The sequence below is a fragment of the Oryzias latipes genome, chromosome 14 (genome assembly GCF_053564925.1).
Source record: "Oryzias latipes strain Hd-rR chromosome 14, Olatipes_Hd-rR_3.1".
Lineage (NCBI taxonomy): Eukaryota > Metazoa > Chordata > Actinopteri > Beloniformes > Adrianichthyidae > Oryzias > Oryzias latipes.
Genome location: NC_136250.1, coordinates 16,219,157 through 16,237,227, shown reverse-complemented (window position 1 = coordinate 16,237,227; position 18,071 = coordinate 16,219,157). Strand labels below are relative to the sequence as shown.

The following is an 18,071-nucleotide window of genomic DNA, read 5'->3' as shown; positions in this document are numbered from 1 at the left end:
TTTAATGATTCACATCACATTGAAGAAAAGCATAAATATTAGTCTTTTTTTGGCGCTAAAATATCAATAAACAAAATGTTGTTTGTTTTTTACTGTAGTTTGAATAAAAGTCCAATGCACAAGCCTGTAAAAGTTTTGTCTAAATGAAAAAATCTCACCTCTGTTTATAAAAATCTAAAAATACCCTTCACGCTAGGAAGAAGTGGAAATCTTGGATATTTATGGGGAAGTGGAATATGCTTTCTTTTTTTTCTAATTCAAGAGTTTAATATTTTATAGCAAATCTTTTATTCCTTTTTTATTAGCTCTTTAAAGAAGGGCAGTCCTTTTTACTGCTGGTGGGATCACATTCAGTACTTTCATGCAAGTCATCACTTGGAGTTTCTACTTTCTTGTGGAGCTGGATTTTTTTGCTACTTTATACTATACATATTATAATCTCATTTAATATTGATTGGATTGTTAAAAAAGATGAACAACCAGTGACATATTTTATTTATTTCCTAAAATGATGTTTTAACATTTTTGGCAGTTCTACTAAATGTATTGTTTTTTTAAACATTATTTAGGAAACTTGTTGATTTTGTAGAAATAAATGATACATGACATTTGTTCATTTGTCTTTTGCTAAAATGAGTTTTATTGGTCATTTTTAGTGAATTTTATTTTGAAGGATGCTGTTTTATTTCCATTTCTCGCAGAACACCAGAACTTTTTTGGTATAGACGACCGCCTCGGTCCTGTCGCCATCAGCTTCAGGCGAGAGGAGAAGGAAGGATCCAGCGGAGCTCAGTACAACTACCGGATCATCTTTCGCACTACAGAGGTGGAGACTTCACTCCACCTGCAGGCTCCATCCAGGTGCTGTCCGTTTTGATGGGAGATTCAAAATTTGACGATGCATCATCTTTACAGATGAAGACCCTGCGAGGCTCCATCCTGGAGGAGTCGGTTCCCTCTGCTGCCCGTCACACCACCCCCAGAGGCTTGTCTCCTAAAAGGCTGCTGGAGTTCATCCTGCCAGAACTCAACCTGCACTGCCTTCGTCTGGCCTCAAACTCCCCCAAAGTGAGGGACACGCTGCTCAAGTTGGACGAGCAGGGGGTGAGTACATCCTTGAATCCAAAAACTTGCACATTTTTCAAAGTTAGATTTCTCACCAGTTGGTTGCGTTCCAACTTTTTAGCTGTTTAGGTATTTTCCGACTACAATGCATTTTTCATCTGCATATATTTTAAGACATTTCCATGTCATCCCATTGTGACATACAAGTTTTATGAGTTGCAATGTGGAAGTTGTTGAACAATATCAGGAACCCACTGTACTGCAGGTAGCTTCTCCTTTTCTGTGGTAACCCCCCCTCCCTCCCTTCCTTAAAAAGAGAAAAGAAAAAAATGTCTGGTAGAAACTGTGACATTTGATTGCACACACTGTGTGAAAATGGGACTTTGCAAACAGTATTTCTAAATCATGAGCTGAGAAATACAAATGAGGAAGTTGTGTTTGAATCTAATGAATGAAAAGACATGTCTAGAGTTCTTTTTAATGATTTGTGGATTTTTCTTTTTTGTCTCCCAAAGCTGAATTTTCAGAGAAAGGTGGGTGTGATGTACTGCCGGGCCGGGCAGAGCTCAGAGGAAGACATGTACAACAATGAGAGCTCTGGACCAGCGTTTGAGGAGTTCCTGGATTTGCTTGGCGATCGAGTGCGCCTGAAGGGCTGGGAGAAATATAGAGCTCAGCTGGATAACAAGAGTGAGCTGAAAGTTGCACAACATAAGCTCCATCTCTTTGCTGCATGATATTATCAGAAAGATCACATGAATTATTCTTCCCTATTGTAATTTGCCTGAAAACCTGCAGATGGTTGTCTTGCGACGTCATTAAATTGTCGCCTGTTTCTCTCCGTTTGTGTTCCTTGTGTGCATGTAGCCGACTCCACAGGAAAACATTCCCTCTACACGCGCTACCAAGACTACGAAATTATGTTCCATGTCTCTACTATGCTCCCTTACACCGCCAACAACACACAGCAGGTGAAGTAAACCCCCAAAACACACACGAGTGATCAGTTCATTCTCAAAAGGATGTTGTTTCTGCACATTTAGTCGGTCGTTTGTGTTGTGACTGTCTACTCCACAACAAGCATGATATAAAAATCCTGCCCCCCGGTGTTTACGCCCACCCATGCCGCTTCACAGTTATTCATTCAGATTTAAGCTTGTTTTCTGTCATTTGTGAAGATGCTGTAAAAACGCATTCCATGATTAAGGGTTTACATTTATAGTATACAAAAGGCAGAATTGTTTATGTCTAATCAATGTTTTTAGAAGTAGTTGCATTGCATTTTAAATGACTCATAATTCTCATAATTATCTAAATTTTTAATTGTGAATTTTAGCACACAAAAAAATCCACTTACATGGTATGATTACAGACCACGTTAATAATTGTTTTACTCAAGTGTCTCATATCTGTTGCAAAAAAAATCCTCAAACTACAGCTACACATTCATATACATGTTTTTAAATCTATGAAATTGTGACATTAAAATATAAAGAGAATGTAAGCATATTTTATGGTTATTTTTGGGTCAATAATTTTAAGCTGAATGAAGAGAAGCTCAGATAAAGTTGAACAGACAATAAGCATGATACTCCCACCTCCGTGTTTCTCCAATTTAATTAACTTTTTCTGAGAGTTGTGGTTTAATGTCAAGAAAATGCTGACTTTGGTTTTCTTTTCCTCGTTTTTTTTTAATCACACTTTATTCAGGCTGCAGTGTGTGTGTCTCGAGTGATTTAAAGCACTGATGTTATCACACACGTGGTCTTTTGAACTGTGACCTGCTGAAGTTTACACAGTTCAGTTTTGTTTATTCCTATCATTATAAACTGTACAAAAATACAAATGCAACACTTGCATTATTTGCTTTTATTAACACTGCAGCATGTTAATGCATCCCCCCGTGTTGCAAGGATCTGTACACAATCCTTGGAAGCTGAAAACATCCCAGCTCTTGCATGGCCAGCGTACATGCCGAACATATCACCCATTGAGCACGTTTGGGATGGTCTGGATGGACGTAAACGACTACGTGTTCCAGTTCCTGCCAATATGCAGCCACTTCGCACAGCCACGGAAGAGGAGTGGACCAACACTCCACAACCAAGCACTTGATCAACTCTGTGTGAAGGAGATGTGTAGCACTGTATGAGGCAAATGGTGGTCACACCAGATACTGACCAGTTTTCTGAGTTCCCAGACCCCCCAAAAAAAACCAAACGGCATGTTTCAGAGTGAATTTTTATTGAAGCCAGACTAAGGTACACCTGTGCAATAATAATGATGTCTAATCAGCATCCTGATAAGACTGTTAGGTGGGATGGATCATCTCAACAAAGGAGAAGTGCTCACTGTCATAGATTTATGAACAATATTTAAGAGAAATGGTTGTTTTGTGTTTGTAAAAAATCTTTGAGTTCATCTCATGACTAATGGGAGCTAAAACAAAAGTATTTATGTTCGCTGTATTTTATTTTACATTCTATTCACCTATTTTTTAAACTAAAAATTGAACCATATTTTTTAATAAGCTCGCTGCAGATCTAGAGTTAAAACTGACAACAAAACAATCCGTTTTATTGGCTTTGTTGTCAGGACTTTTGCATGTTTGATAATACACTGAATAATGGGATCTGATGTGTTATGTTATGTTGTTTTTAAGCAGTTTAGTCTTAAAAGTTAGTTTAATGAATGTTTTCATGAATGTCTGCTGCTGTTTTTTTCCCCTCAGCTGCTTCGGAAACGACATATTGGAAATGACATCGTGACCATCGTGTTCCAGGAGCCAGGCGCTCTGCCCTTCACCCCGAAGTCCATCCGCTCCCATTTCCAGCACGTCTTCATCATTGTTCAGGTCCACCAGCCCTGTGCTGAAGAAACCTACTACAGGTGTGACTCCATTCCTCCTGCATGTCCAGAATAGAAATTAAAAATATTGCTCTTTCAGAACTCAACCTGCTTGAAAAAGTTTGTTTATTTTGGGTCCTGCATGAATCCGTTTACTGAACCAAAACGGAAACTGAGAACTGATCTAAGCTTTGAATTTAACCCTTGTGCTATCTTAGATGACCCCACCCTTACTTTGACGTGTTATTCCTACCATGACAAAGGTGGAAAGATTTCATGTAAGCCATGGACACCAGTGAGGTTCTCAAATCCTTGAAGAAAAAAGGTTCAGAGCATTAGTGGGTCTTAATGACCCAACTCCCAACGTTGACTTACCTAGGATAGCAGAAGGGTTAAAAAAAAAGCAGACAGAGTCTACGCTATTATTTAACTCTGAGTTCATAAGATCCCGGTGAGCCCTTTTGGGGTCACAAAAAGGGTCCCCAACCTGGACCCCAACCTGGTCTTGGTGACTGTTGGGCGAAGGCGAGGTACACCTTGGACAGGCTGCCAGTCTGATGCAGAGCCAAACGATCACTCACATGCACATTTGGGGACAATTTAAAGTCACCAATGAACCTATGAAGCATGTCTTTGGACTGTGGGAGGAGGCTGGAGTGTGAGAGATAAGCTATGCATGCGCCAGGAGAGCATGCAAAGTCCACACAGAAAGATTTGAACCAGGGCCTTCTTGCTGTGAGGCGAGAACAGTATCTACTGCATCACTGTGCAGCCAGTTTGTAAGATCTTCATGTTGTAAATTGGTGTAAAGGCGGTGTTACTAACAATTTTGGAGGTGGGTGGATGCTCGTGGAAAAACCACAGCAGAGGACAGGACGAGCACAGAAACCTAGACCTGGACTGATTTCTTCTACAGCGATCTCTGACTCTTCCATTGCTTCTCCCTCACAGTGTGGCAGTGACGCGCTCCAAAGACATCCCGTTATTTGGACCCTTGTTCCCTAAGGGGGCTCGATTCCCTCGATCCCTTGCCTTCAGAGACTTCCTCCTAGCAAAAGTAGTAAACGCTGAAAACGCTGCAGAGAAGGCAGAGAAGTTTCGCTCCATGGCCACGCGTACACGGCAAGAATACCTGAAGGATCTGGCTGAGAACTACGTGACCACCACGCCCATCGACTCCTCCACCAAGTTCCCTCTGCTCTCTCTGGGCAGCAAGCGTAAAGACAAGCTGAAAAGTGCAAAAGGAGCTGAGCTGCACAGTGCCGGAGCGCTGGTGTGGGGGGTGATGGTCAACAGCAGAGGAGAAGGGGAGGCTGGAGAACACAAGCTGCCCTGTCTGCTGGGGGTGTCGGTGGAGTATGTGGTGCTCATTGAGAGGAGCTCCCGTAGGGTGATGTTTAACTGCTCCTGCCGCGACGTCATTGGCTGGAAGGTGTTAACTGAGGCTAAGGAGGGGGGGCCCTGCCTGGATATCTTCTATGAGCGGGGGGAATCCGTGTCCATAAATATGTTGGAGAGTCAGGTTGAGGACTTAAAAGAGGTGGTGCAAAGACTTGAGGTGGGTTCCCCTTCCTTGAAATGTCACACTATGGTGCTCGTTTGCTCCTGGACTCATCACTTCTGGTCTGATGTTTCAGATGGTAACACGGGGCTGTGTGGCGCTGGAGGTCACCCCGCTGCGGGACGGAGTGGGCCAGCCCGGCTTCCTGATGGACGAAGAGGGCTTTGTGACGGAGCTGCAGAGGTTCTGCTACGCCGAGAGCGGAGGCCTGCAGCTCTGGGCCCGTGTGGTGCGGCTCTGCGGACACTCGCTGGTCCACTTGAGTCTGGAGGAGAGGACCCGGCTGCTCCGAACAGCACACAAAATCCACATTACTGTTATCCCACCGGATGAGAACGGGAAACCTCGCAGGTAAGACAGGCTGCAGAATTTGGTCCGAAAAAATAAAATACCTTTACTTCTTGAAAGCAATTACACAAGGGGCGGAGCTTGGTGTAAGCCAGCCAGGAGTTGAATGGTTTAAGTCCCACTCCCATCATCTTTTGATTTATTGGAAAAGTTTTCCAGAGGTATTTTAAATGTGACTATGCAGTTTTTAGGAAAAGAAAAAACCTCTGTCATTATCTAGGACATAGTTTCTGCAGAGCGGCAGGAGTTCATCAGAAATTCACCTCTGAGTTGATTGTTGGCACAGAGCAACCCCACCCCCCCTTACCATCACTCATAACTGAACTATCTGTTTACACTCACCTCTGCTAGCTTACAGCCTGTTATACCCCCATCCTAACATTACCGCTGCAACAAAAATGCCGAGCACTATAGTAGCTATTCAGCCGTAAAGTTTTGAGTCAAACGTCAGCTCAGACAAGGAAAACAAAGACGTACATGGATCAATTTTCTGCAAGGGAACGGATCAGAATGGAGCGGAACAGGGACACTCACCTTTCACTACTTAGCTCTTCTTTTGAACAGCATTTTTTTCATCTACTCCTGATTTACAACAATTTGAAGCAAGAAATACTCAGAAATTCTTTATTTTCTTCATATAAGTGTCCATCATGAGAAAAATGCCACAAGAACATGTCAAGACAATAAGCAAAAAATATATAATAATAATAATGACATAAGGAGCGTCTTTGAACAGTCCTCTCATTAACAATTTCACAATATGATTTGTAAAAAAAACATTCAAATCGTCTGACCCTCTGCAGTTTTGGTATTGGGCAAACTCTACTGCACACTTACACAAATATTCTCTTTTTTTTCTTACAGCATCTTTATTCTTTTGCTCTAAAACATGACATAAAAGTCTCTCAGATTGTTATAGAATGCCCTGTTTAATGGGGAGATAATCTGAACTGAATTTGAACTGGATTCATGTTTAACTTTATCTGAGTAGATGCAAACATTTCTTTTTTAGATACTGATTAAAAAAGTACAAGACTTTTAGTATTCAGTCAGAATGGCTGAACATTCACTTCTATAATACTGTTTACTTTGAGTTCATTGACTGCAGGATTTTTAGTTCTTGTGGCTTCAGAGCAGACCCCAAATCATCACCCCACCGTCACCATGCTTCACAGTGGACACAGAGTCCAGATGCAGTTGTGTAATCCTCATGTGTGCCGCCACATTTGCTTCACACCGAGGTTTTTGTCTGACCGTATTTTCATTTAAAAAGTTTACACCTAAAAACTCTGAAGTGTAGCTTTTCCGAGAAATTTTCCTCCCGTTAACTTTGCTGCTATGAAATCCTAAACTCCCAGGTCAAATTCAGACAGAATTGGAGCAACAAATGTGAATTTGAGATCGTGACAGTTGTCTTTCCTACTGATTTAACAGAGAAACAATCCAGTACAAGTACATTTTTCTCCTCGTTGGAGGTTTGAAAAGTTTGGAGACATCAGAAATTAAATAAGGTTACAAAAGAACAAACAAAAAATATTGAATTAAAAAGTGTTTCTGTGCTAAAAGCAAACTCTGACCTGCCCTTTACATTTTCGTTTACATAATGTTCTATACTTGAAGTAGCAACACACTAAAAGGCGGATGATTGGCTGAAATTATTCATTAGTACAATTTTTAATACTTTTGGTTAAAGATACTTTTTCAAATGAATATTTTCTTGTTTTGGATTTTCGGCCATCAGATTTTATCCAACGATTCGATTACTTTGTGCTCCGCAGGAGTTTCTCTGAGCTCTACCAGAAAGCCATCAAGGAAACTGAGTGCAAACCAGGCGAGGACCGCTCAGGAGAGGCCTGGGTGCTGGACGACAGGGAGGACCAAGAGAAGGATGCACAGCCGGAGAAAGACGACGAGTTGAAGATGAGCGAAGTCAGCGAGGAGGAGACGATAGACATGCAGCCAGAGGAGGAGAGGGCAGAAGGGGAGCCGTGTCAGGAGGGCCAAAGCGAGGAAGGCCAAGGCTCGCTCCTCACACCACCCGGTCTCCCATTGTTGAGGGTCACTTCCCTGCAGGACCCACCAGCCAATCAGAGCCAGGAGGGCATCAGCCCACTGCTCCCCCGCAGCCTCTCTTTGGAGAGACAGCTGGACTACACAGATGAATGTGACGGGTGAGTTTCACCGACGCCCGCCGTGACATCACACAAGAGTAACGGGTTTGAGTCCTTTCTGCTACCTTCATTGTATAACCCAAGAATAAATTATCTATATTTGGGCAAAACACTTATTTCAATCATTCCTTTTTTGCATAAAGTGTGTCCTTTTTTCATTTGCTGCAGCTTTACAAGAAATACACCGTTTTTATTTTTTTTAAAGTATTGTTGTACCACAAACATAAAAATAATTACTCAAAATGACTTTCAGTTAATTCAGATTTGTTATTTGTGATCTTTTTTAATAAAATAATTTTTTTCTCCGTTTTTTTTCTCAGATAACATTGTAGAAAACTCTGTTTTAGATTTTAAAAAAACCCTGAAAGAGTCAGTGTATAACATGTTAGAATTATTGGGGCATCAAGAGTGAAATTTGGCCAAAACTTTAAGCTAAAAATACATTTACTCGAATTTTCATTGGTAATAATAAATCTCTTGTCATCCTTTCTTGTCCCTCGCTGCCTGTTGGACAGACATGTATATGACAATGTTGCACTGAAGGATCGGCACATCTATGAGAACGTCAGGGAGTTGAGGGACGACACGCCTGATCTGATCCTGGCTGTCAAACCGAAAGTTCCCCTGGAGGAGGAGCAGGTGACAAACGGAGGCGGACAAACTGCTTTTTACTATCACTATTTCCCCCTCATCTGATCCTCTGCTTCATTTTTTTAGTTCATGGGAAGTGAGTTTGGTGATGACAAAGCTTCAGCAAGTGACCCTTCCCTCTCCACGTCCCGGCTGTCGTGTGTGGACCGAGCTGAGAGAAACTCACGAGCCCTCAGCCTTCATAACTCCATCACAAAGAGTGAGTCATCTTTGCTGTGGAAGAATTTCTGACATTTGTGATGAAATTGACCAAAAATGGATGATTCTGCTCACTTAAGATACTAAATGTTTCTGGTTTTATAAGTCTTTGTATTGAGAAGAAAAAGAGCTTATTACTCTATAATGGATCACATCAGGCGACACACTAGCATCACTTCTGCCTAATCTGACCCACACATTTCATTTTGTAGGGGTTCTTTTCAGGTTTAGGCCCCTCTCCTCATTATCCTCCCTCTTGTCCACTCTACACTCTCTTTGTTTCCCCTCTTTCATGCGTGCTGCCCACTATCCCACTAATCTGATATCACCCCTGCTCTGCTGCCACCCCCTGCCAGACCGAAATAAAAGAAGGACAGATGGATAGTGGGGGGTGCAATTTCAAAAAGCTCCAAATCAAGGAGCCCTCTTGAACCATCTGCTCTTTTTCCACTGACCCTCAGATTTGACCACATTCATCCTTTCATCAAATTCTTCCAATTTTTGTGTCAAGCTTTTTGTTTTAATCTGAAGAAAGTAAATAAAAAAAACAATTGTAAAGTGAGCTAAAGTTTGAGTGAAATTAAGAATTCTTCTTCTGTCTCTGAGTTTTGTTACGTTTTTGTCTTCAGTTCATCTCAGTTTTCAAATCTATATCACCAACTTTAAAAACTCAGCAAGGCAACATCTGTTGACGCTGTGGTCTTGCTCTGCACCACAGCTCCCTCTAGTGGAGGCTCTTTGTCCCTGCAGGATCCAGCTGCAAGCAGCATCTGCAGTCATGCAAATCTGTCATATCGCTGCAGATGCAGTAGGACACAGCATGTTGCATAAGTCAGAGTGATAAATCTCCACCTCTTCCTCCCAGTGCTGTCAGAGACCACAGACTCCACTGAGGAGGAGTGGCAGTCCATAGCTGACCTGGCAACCGCCTGCCGCAGCATCCTGGAGGCTTTGTCGCGAGAGGGTGAGGAGCACACAATCCTCTGCTGTTTGTAACAATTATTAGTGATAAGAAACAAAAAACACAAACATTATCAGGAATGTGTTGCCTTAAGACTGTTCATCTGAGCCCTCACCTTTGACTATTCTGGATAAGATGGGGGCAGATAAATGGGAAAAGACTTTTATGGAGCTGGAAATATCTGGAGTTTGACATGTAAACGTCCTAAAGTTCTGCAATGAACTCCTTATGAGCAGCCCTCCAGCTCTAGTCAAGGTTTTTGACCTTTCAAACCTAGAATGTAAGAGAATCAATCCCTGCAATCATTCAATGGAAGGAAAATTGTTTCTTTGTTGATAGAGTTTATGAAGAGAAGATGGACCTTTTTGTACTTCAGCTCATTTGGGGAAAAGAAATTTGATGAATAAGTTTTTCAATTTGAAATCATGCTGATGAAGATGCTGTTCCTGTAACAGACCGCAAAGCCGGAGACCCATCTCAAGCAGGAGCTGATCAGACCGACGGCAAACAGAGAGATTCAAGGTGGGTACCATCACTCTTTTATCAGTCCTCTGCTTCACTTTGACCATGGCTGTGCTCAAATGAAAACTTTTAAGCTGCAAACGACTTCAAGAGAGGCCAAAATGAGGTTTATTTGTGACTTTTTTGCATTTATTTTTCCTGAAATCTTCTTAATACATTTTTTTATGCTAGCCTTTTTTACACCTTTAGTTTTTGTTTTCTAATCCATCACGTGTTCATTTGGCACAAAACTGTACCCTGTAAGTTTTAGTGTTCTTCCAGCACCGTGTGGTTCCAGGCACAGAAGTAAAGAAAAAGAAAAAAAAACAAGAAAAAAAACAACCTCAGGCATGCCTGGGAGATAAAAGGATAAAAGGTTGACCTTCTCTGTCCGGCACATTTGAAATGAAAAACGTAGTGATCTCACACTTTTTTTTTACTCTGAATATTTGTACACGCAAAAAATGTTGAAGCAGGTAATCGTGCTGTGAGAGTGAGAATTATTCTGAAAGCTTTCTTTTGAAATGTCAGAAAAAGGGGAACTCATTTTGTCTTCTAGTTGGCAGAAATTACATTAAGGTTTAAACTTTTTAAGATAAGATTTTCTAACCTTTTTGCCGATAGGAGATAGTAAGAAAAAGACATGACAACTGCATGACTGTGACCATTAAAGATCAAAGACCTGGAAGTTGTTATAAATAAAAAGCGCCTCCCTCGCTCTTTCAAACGATCAGGAGACCCTTGTTCCAGCATTCCTCAGAGAGCAGTTTTAATTAATAACTCACAAAGTGAACTGTGGGATAAGTGCACTCCGTCTGAATGGTTTTACTCCTAGGCAAGGCAATTTGTATAAATGGATCTAATGTTACAGGTTTCATTAAAGGAAGCACAGACGGTCTGAAGCGCTGAAGCTATCGGGGTGACAAATGGCTCCACTGCCAATCAAACAAATTGAAAAGCTAAATCATGAGGCTGGAACTTTCCACTTCCACAGAATGTGTTTTTCGATCTGCTAAGAAATGTTCCTGGCACACTTTTTGGCTTTAAATGGCTGCGTTTGCTGATCCCTGGCTGCACGGTTCTGCTTCTGTGTGCTGCAGTGACTCTCCAGGCCACCTGGAGGAAAAGGTGTCGCAGCTGGAGGCGATGCTGAAGAAGCTGCAGGATGACCTGCAAAAGGTGCTTTGACTTCCATGAATCTTATACTCTGTGATAATGTTTTCACTGAGCTCCACTAGAGAGCCAGCAGGTAGGAAAACACACTTATCTCGCTTTAGCTTCTGTCGCCGAGGCCAGATTTCTGTTTGCCGATGCAGACGTGTTTACAAATGCTTCCATCCGTACAGCCTCTTCAGGTCACAGGTCACAGCTGACTCTCTGCAGAGATGCATTCAAGCAAAAACACTTTAAAAATGCATTTATTTATTTAGAGTTTTTGTGTACAGAAACAATTGAATTAGAATTTTGAATCATCCCAGTGTCAATAATGTATCTAAAAGGAAAACGCCTTTTTTTCTGTTGTAAATTCTTATTTTTCTGCAATTTCCACCAGAAGTTAATCTATGTTGCTCTCCTTACCTCTCTTGGTGATGCCTCAAAATCCCTGTATGTGACGAACTTTGATGCTTGTTTCTAATGTGGAACGCCGCTGCCTTACAAACTCCACAAAATCCACATGCATCCCAGAACACATTTCATGACTTTTGCAGTCGGAGATGCTGAATAAGTTGCCATTGTGTGGATTGTTTTTTTTTTTACTTTATTTTATTTTGAAATCTATTTATTTAATTTATTTATTGTCACTTTATTTTATTCTCTACTTTTTATTTGCCAGCACTGTCTCTGTGTATGTCCATGTATGTAAGCAGACGATGCTCTGTGAGTCTATGAAACGTTTTCTAAGTCTTAGATTTGGACCAAAAACTGTAACTTTATTTCCATTATTAGTTACATAAAAACAAGAAACAACTAGGGGATAATCAGCAAAATGACTTTTTTTTTTTTCATTCAGTTTTTCTTTTCACCTTATTTCCAGAACATTTTGATGCTGTGTAGATGTGAGTCAATGTAAATAAAGACAGACTGTGATCTTTTTCCTGACGGCAAAACAAATAACAGCAAAATCACACATTAAAACGTAACTTTTTGGAAAACTTGTTTATCATTTTGGAAGTCAATTTTTGCCTATTGTGTAATGAAAAAATACTAAAGGTTTATTATTTGATTTTGGAAAAGTTGATGTAACTAATCAGGCTTATTATTAACTGATAAATTTTATGATTATTAACCTTTTATCTATTGGGAGGTGTGTATAAAAAGCAGCCGTAAATCAGAAAAAAAGGTTTGTACTTTTTCTCAGTAATCTTTACTGAATACTCAGATACTTACCTGCAGGCAGGGATGGGAAATGTGGCCCATTTGAACCTTTAAGATTTGGGAAGTGTTTCATGATTCAATCTTTTTAAGAAATAGTTTCAACTTCAAGGGAAAAGCCAAACGAGATGAAAGGTCTGCATTCGCCTATATAACAGCACTTTCTGGCAAAAGTAGAAAAATGTCAAATCTTTGCTCTCTTTGATCTGCTTTCACACTGCACTCTTGAGAGTGAATCAATAATTGGAAATTCTGGAAGCATCACGCAGTAGTATCATTTCCGACAATCTTAGGGTTAAAAGTGAGCTTTTTCTGACTTTGCTCTTTTCCATGTACGATGTTGGATCACCCCTCGGGGTTCAAACAGTAGGTGAGACGCACCTTCAAGCAAACTGAAGAACTTTGTTTTCAGGCAGTCCAGCGTTTGCTTGTTTGGTCTACAGCAGGGTTCAGATGAGCTTTCACGAACTGAACAAAAGCGGACACTCGTGGTAAACGATCTTTGGTCTGGACCACTCAACTCTGGTCTGAATGTGGATAGCTGAGGTGAAAGTGTTGGGAGTCTGGACCAACAAGAAGAGGTATGATCTGGCTTGCTTTCTTATTTATTAATACCAAGAAAATCACACATTGCAATAACAGCTGAGTAGTAAAAATAATTTGGCTGCAAAACTGGACTAACTTTCTCTAAACTAAACATGAGCTCTTCATTTTCAAATTACAGATTCAAATCTCACCGTCTGCCCTTTGGATTCTAGTTAAAGCAGAGTTTGCAACCTTTACCGCTAAAAAAAACATTTGAGTCTGTTTCTTACAATCAAAAAACCCAGCAAGAGCCACTTCAATGTTTGAGAAAATACACTTTATTTATGTTTTTCTGATCATTTAGCATTTCAAGTATAGCTTTTGAATATGTGCAGTTATTGAGTTACAACAGTGTTATTCTTTTCTATATGTAACCTTTTTTTTAACTTTTCTTCCACTTTAATTTTGCTTTATTTTGACAGGAGCACATACAAGTTCCTTTCAAAGTAAAATACACCCAGTGTCAAAATACAAAAAAAACTGCAAGAATGCTAAGTCAAACCTGGTGTTTTCTATCATGACTTTGGTGCTCCTTAATCCTTTTTCTCCTATTACCATCAAATAAAAATTTGAGGACATTAGTATAAAATTTATGATAACCCATTAAGTGACATTGAAGTAAAAAATGAAATTGTAAATAAATCTAATTGCAATAATGTATTTCAACCCCTTGATGCCAATTGATGCAAATATGCATCAAACCACTTCAGCTCCAAGATTACCAAAATGTAGCTTCTATATGAAAACAAAAACATGAATGATTTTTTTATTTATGGCTTAAAAAAACAGTTTTCAAGGAGTTGAGAACTTTACCTCTAGACAGCATTAAACACTGTTCTGCAGCAGAAGACAACAATATGTGCTTTAAAAACGATATTTAATAAACTAAAAATGATAAACCCAAACTACAAACCTGTTAATTTTTCAAATCATTAGTCTTTTTTTTTTTTACAACCAAAGAGCCACAATTGAGGGAGGAACAAGGCTCCAGAGCCTCAGGTTGCAGACCCATGAGTTAGAGCATCCAGTTCATGTGTTCTGCAAAGCCCTCTGTGTTTATTTACCTTTTTTGCACGGTAAACAAGCCTTTTTGGAAAAGGGTTGTGAGGTTCAATTTGGGATAAAGTTTGTTTTGTTTTATCTAAAATTCTGTCTGTTTCCATTTTTTAAATTTGTAAATCAAAGATAAACATTTGTCAGATTAGCCTGAAATAGGATTGTTACAGCTCTACTCATCTTTAAAGGATTAAGGTGCTCGCTCATCTCACCTGTTTCCCTTAAAGTGGCCATTTTGATAATGAAATGCAATAGTAGCATTACACTAATGCATTTAGCTGATTGGCAGCTAAAGGAAGACAGTTTGAAACCGCTTGCTGACTAATTCTTTCCGTGCACTTTTGTGGTTTTGTTCTTCCTCACTGCTGTGTTGTTGTGCGTTTCCGCTCTGATTGTTGTGTTCTTTCACTCGCCGTTTTCGCGCACCCCCAAGTTTCCTTGCAGCCAGCTCTGTCTGCCGCCGTCCTCCCGATCCTGCCACAGCCACCTGAGCGACAGCTTTTTGTTTTGTTGTGTGCCCGTGTCTTGCAGGAGAAAGAGGACAAGGCAATGCTGCAGGCCGAGGTGCAGAGCCTCAGGCAGAACAACCAGCGGCTGCAGGAGGAGTCGCAGAGCACAGTGGCCCGCCTCATCAAGGTCACCGAGCTGCTGTGCAATGTCAACAAGCCGTGTTAGCTCCTCTGTTTGCACCCACAAATCCTCCGCTCCGCACACGTATTTGGTTTATGTACAGCTGCAAACACACACGACCACCACAGTCTTTCTGAAACGATGATTGCTTGTGTTGGACAACAAAAACCCTGACGGAGAGAAAGAAAAGGGCATCATCGGCACGCCGTGATGCACAAGCTGCTGTGTTGGTGTGCTGGTGTGTGTTCGGATGTGGAGATTTGTGTGTATCTGGCTTCAAATACTTGACAAATTCAGCTTAGTAGCACTTGTGTTTAGGCAGTGAAAATTGTAGTGGTTAAGAAGGAGAGACACTTTAAAGCATGTTTCATATCCAACTGACCGAATCACACATTGATTATATCACAAGTAATAGATGTAAACTTCTTTCTGTGCCACTCTGACTGTGGAAGGTCTGGATGTAAATCTAAGGAGGATAACAAATAGTTGAAACTTTTGGCCTAAAGGCTGCCTTCTACTTCAGATGAACTAATGATGCAAACTGACTGGCTCCTTACAGCAAAGTCTGTTGTGTAAGGACATTATTTTCTTCTTTATTCACTTCTCAGAAGTACTGTAATTAGCAAACTATCTTTTTCAAATTAATATGTGAACAAGAGGGGCTTAAGCTGGAGTGAAAAGTGAACTGTTTCGCTCTTTTTTTGTTTCTTTTTCCTGGATGTATCTTTGAAAAACAGTTGTAAAGGGGGGGAACTGAAGATTGTCCGTCTCTGTTTGTCAGGGAAGAATTGCTTCAGCTTGCTCCCCCTTGTTGCTGTAGCTCTTTAAGCCTCACTGTTGTAGCAGCCATACTGTAGAAGATCTGCTCAGAACGCCACAAAGGCAGCTTCATTTTCCACTGGAAGAACAAATGTGACGCCTTGTGATAAGGCTTCAAATCATGTATAAAAATAATCTTTCAAGTAACGCGTGACTCTTGTTGATTTTGTGACCTATAGCTCGTCATAAACTAGTTTGGAACTCAGTCTGGTTCTTTACCTAACTCCTAATTTTTTTTCATTTTTAACTCCCACTCCAATAATATTTCGATCTTTTGTGTTCCCAGTGGTCTTTTAATTGTGATTATGCAGTTTTTAGGCAACTTTTTTTTTTAACTCTCCTTTCTGCAGAGAAGCTAGAGTTAAAAAGAAATTACCTTTTAATTTGTGGGCAGAACTGTGAGCTACCCCCTTTTCCCATCATCCATCTGCACACGCTAAATACTGAAGGGTATACTGGAAATGTGTAAACTGACATGTAAAACAAAAAGAACTTCTATTGAAGCAGGGATTTCATAACAATTCAACTCCAGTATTTAGTTGAATACCAAACAAATTAAATATTCTAAATACAAACAAAATAATCAAATCCGGTTGGTATAATTTAAAAAATCGAAACAGAAAAAATGATCAAAATGTAAACAAAGTATACGCTCTTGGAAGAGGTAGTTTAAGAAAAAAATGTATTGTGTTGTTTAAAGGTTTTCTAAGATAGCATGTTAAATAAATAAAAAAAATATTCAACTGGGTTGAATAAAATTAATTTTAGTGTGTCAACATAACACTAACTCTGTTAAAGTTTTTCAAGGTGAATTAAATATGAAAAGAAGTAGAACTGTTCATTAGTTTGTGATGAACAAAACAAAAAGAGCTTTAAGTATTAAATCAACGTGAGTCATGCAATAAACAATGTCTTTTAAAAGGTCAGTGAATCACTTTTTTTAAATAAGATTTACTCCATCATCGTTTGGTGTTGCTGAATAATTATGGCTATGAATGAACTATGAACAGATAGTGGAGTTCAGACTACTGTATTTAAGTGTTTTAATGTGTGGCTTTGTCTGCAGTCAGTTTTTTCCTCTGGCCTATAGGTGTGGTAGAGGTAGATCAAATCTCACCATTCCACCCTGTTGTGTGTTTTTTGTGACAGTACTGCACTTTTTTTCCCCCTTGGTTTGGATTTTTTTAATGCTAACTCAACACGAGAAGGTGGATTAGACTTCGTCCCCTCGACACCGCCTTACCTCGTCTCTCTGCAGGGACAGAGCGTGCTCAGAGGTGTCTGACTGCTTCTCCTCAGTGCCAACAACAACAAAAGAAACAAAACAAAAAAGCACGTGCAGCTCTCCTGAATTTCCCAAAACGCCACAAACAAAACTGAACTCATTCAAACGGATGCCAAACGTCACTCAGACTTTCTCTGTTTTTGCTGTACAAAATTTCTCTTGTAATGTTCTTTTAGAGTCACTGTGAATACCCGGTACCAGCATATCAAGATACGATATATACAGATGAATTAATAAATCAAACCTTTATTGGTATGTGAAGATACTGTATGTACAGCTGAACTGTTCCATGTTAGTGCACTGGCTGTGTCCTCCTGTTGCAGAATGAATATGCAGCTCCTCGTTTCATGTCCTCCACATCATGAAGACCTCCTTCATCTCAACAGGTTGGTGTCAGAAAACCTGTTTGACTGTGTCGTGTATATATATTAGATTGTAGGAGGTTGGTTGAGCATGAGGGGTGCCCAGCAACTTCCACTCCCCCTCCTTCCTCTCTGTACCTGTGCGTGTATAAAAAAAAAAGTAACTTATTAATCACACAAATGTGTTGTAGCTGTTTGAACAGGTGACGATGAAAATGTGAAACTGAACGAGAAAGAAAGATGGACAGAGTTAGAAAATCTGCTTCTTTTTTTTATTGACAGCCAACGTGTCAAAAAGGATGCCTGAAATTTAATGTAACTGAAGATTCTATATTCTAACGCTAAGCTGTCTCAGCTACAACTCTTTGGTAGTCAATGAGGTCTTATGACGCCATTAGCTATGCCTTAATGAGTAAATCTTTCAGAATGGATGGTGGTACTGGTCATATGGCTGTATGTAAAGGCTCATTTCTCTGACTTTGTGCCTACCTGAAAATGTAATGTATGTCAACCCAGCTTAGTGATTTCATTCCTTTGCCTTTGGTTGCACTAACTGAGGTTTTGCTGTCATGAATACTTTGCAGCAGGTGGGGGATTTTTCACAAGAGGCCATGGCAACAGCTGGTCTTTTATCTGCTGCACACAGAAAAGTCCTGGA

The 18,071-nt window shown here is 40.2% G+C and overlaps 1 protein-coding gene across 3 annotated transcripts in view; it reads left to right on the top strand.

Moving 5' to 3' along the window:
• Nucleotides 1-17,306, top strand: part of sipa1 (signal-induced proliferation-associated 1) — a 34,611-nt gene extending 17,305 nt beyond the window's left edge. Inside the window, exons 3-17 of one of the 3 annotated variants that reach the window (XM_020708913.3) lie at nucleotides 702-826; nucleotides 916-1,104; nucleotides 1,581-1,755; nucleotides 1,933-2,036; nucleotides 3,797-3,954; nucleotides 4,864-5,470; nucleotides 5,550-5,824; nucleotides 7,600-7,992; nucleotides 8,508-8,631; nucleotides 8,710-8,842; nucleotides 9,707-9,805; nucleotides 10,258-10,324; nucleotides 11,404-11,482; nucleotides 13,120-13,257; nucleotides 14,849-15,913. In XM_020708913.3, coding sequence (XP_020564572.1) covers nucleotides 702-826; nucleotides 916-1,104; nucleotides 1,581-1,755; nucleotides 1,933-2,036; nucleotides 3,797-3,954; nucleotides 4,864-5,470; nucleotides 5,550-5,824; nucleotides 7,600-7,992; nucleotides 8,508-8,631; nucleotides 8,710-8,842; nucleotides 9,707-9,805; nucleotides 10,258-10,324; nucleotides 11,404-11,482; nucleotides 13,120-13,221 — 2,630 coding nt within the window. In that variant the 3' untranslated portion in view covers nucleotides 13,222-13,257; nucleotides 14,849-15,913. Of the gene's footprint in view, nucleotides 1-701; nucleotides 827-915; nucleotides 1,105-1,580; nucleotides 1,756-1,932; nucleotides 2,037-3,796; nucleotides 3,955-4,863; nucleotides 5,471-5,549; nucleotides 5,825-7,599; nucleotides 7,993-8,507; nucleotides 8,632-8,709; nucleotides 8,843-9,706; nucleotides 9,806-10,257; nucleotides 10,325-11,403; nucleotides 11,553-13,119; nucleotides 13,258-14,848 lie in introns of all 3 variants that reach the window. The other 2 variants (XR_002291680.3, XM_011483426.4) reach the window with 2 other exon arrangements.
• The last annotated feature ends 765 nt before the right edge of the window (nucleotides 17,307-18,071 follow it).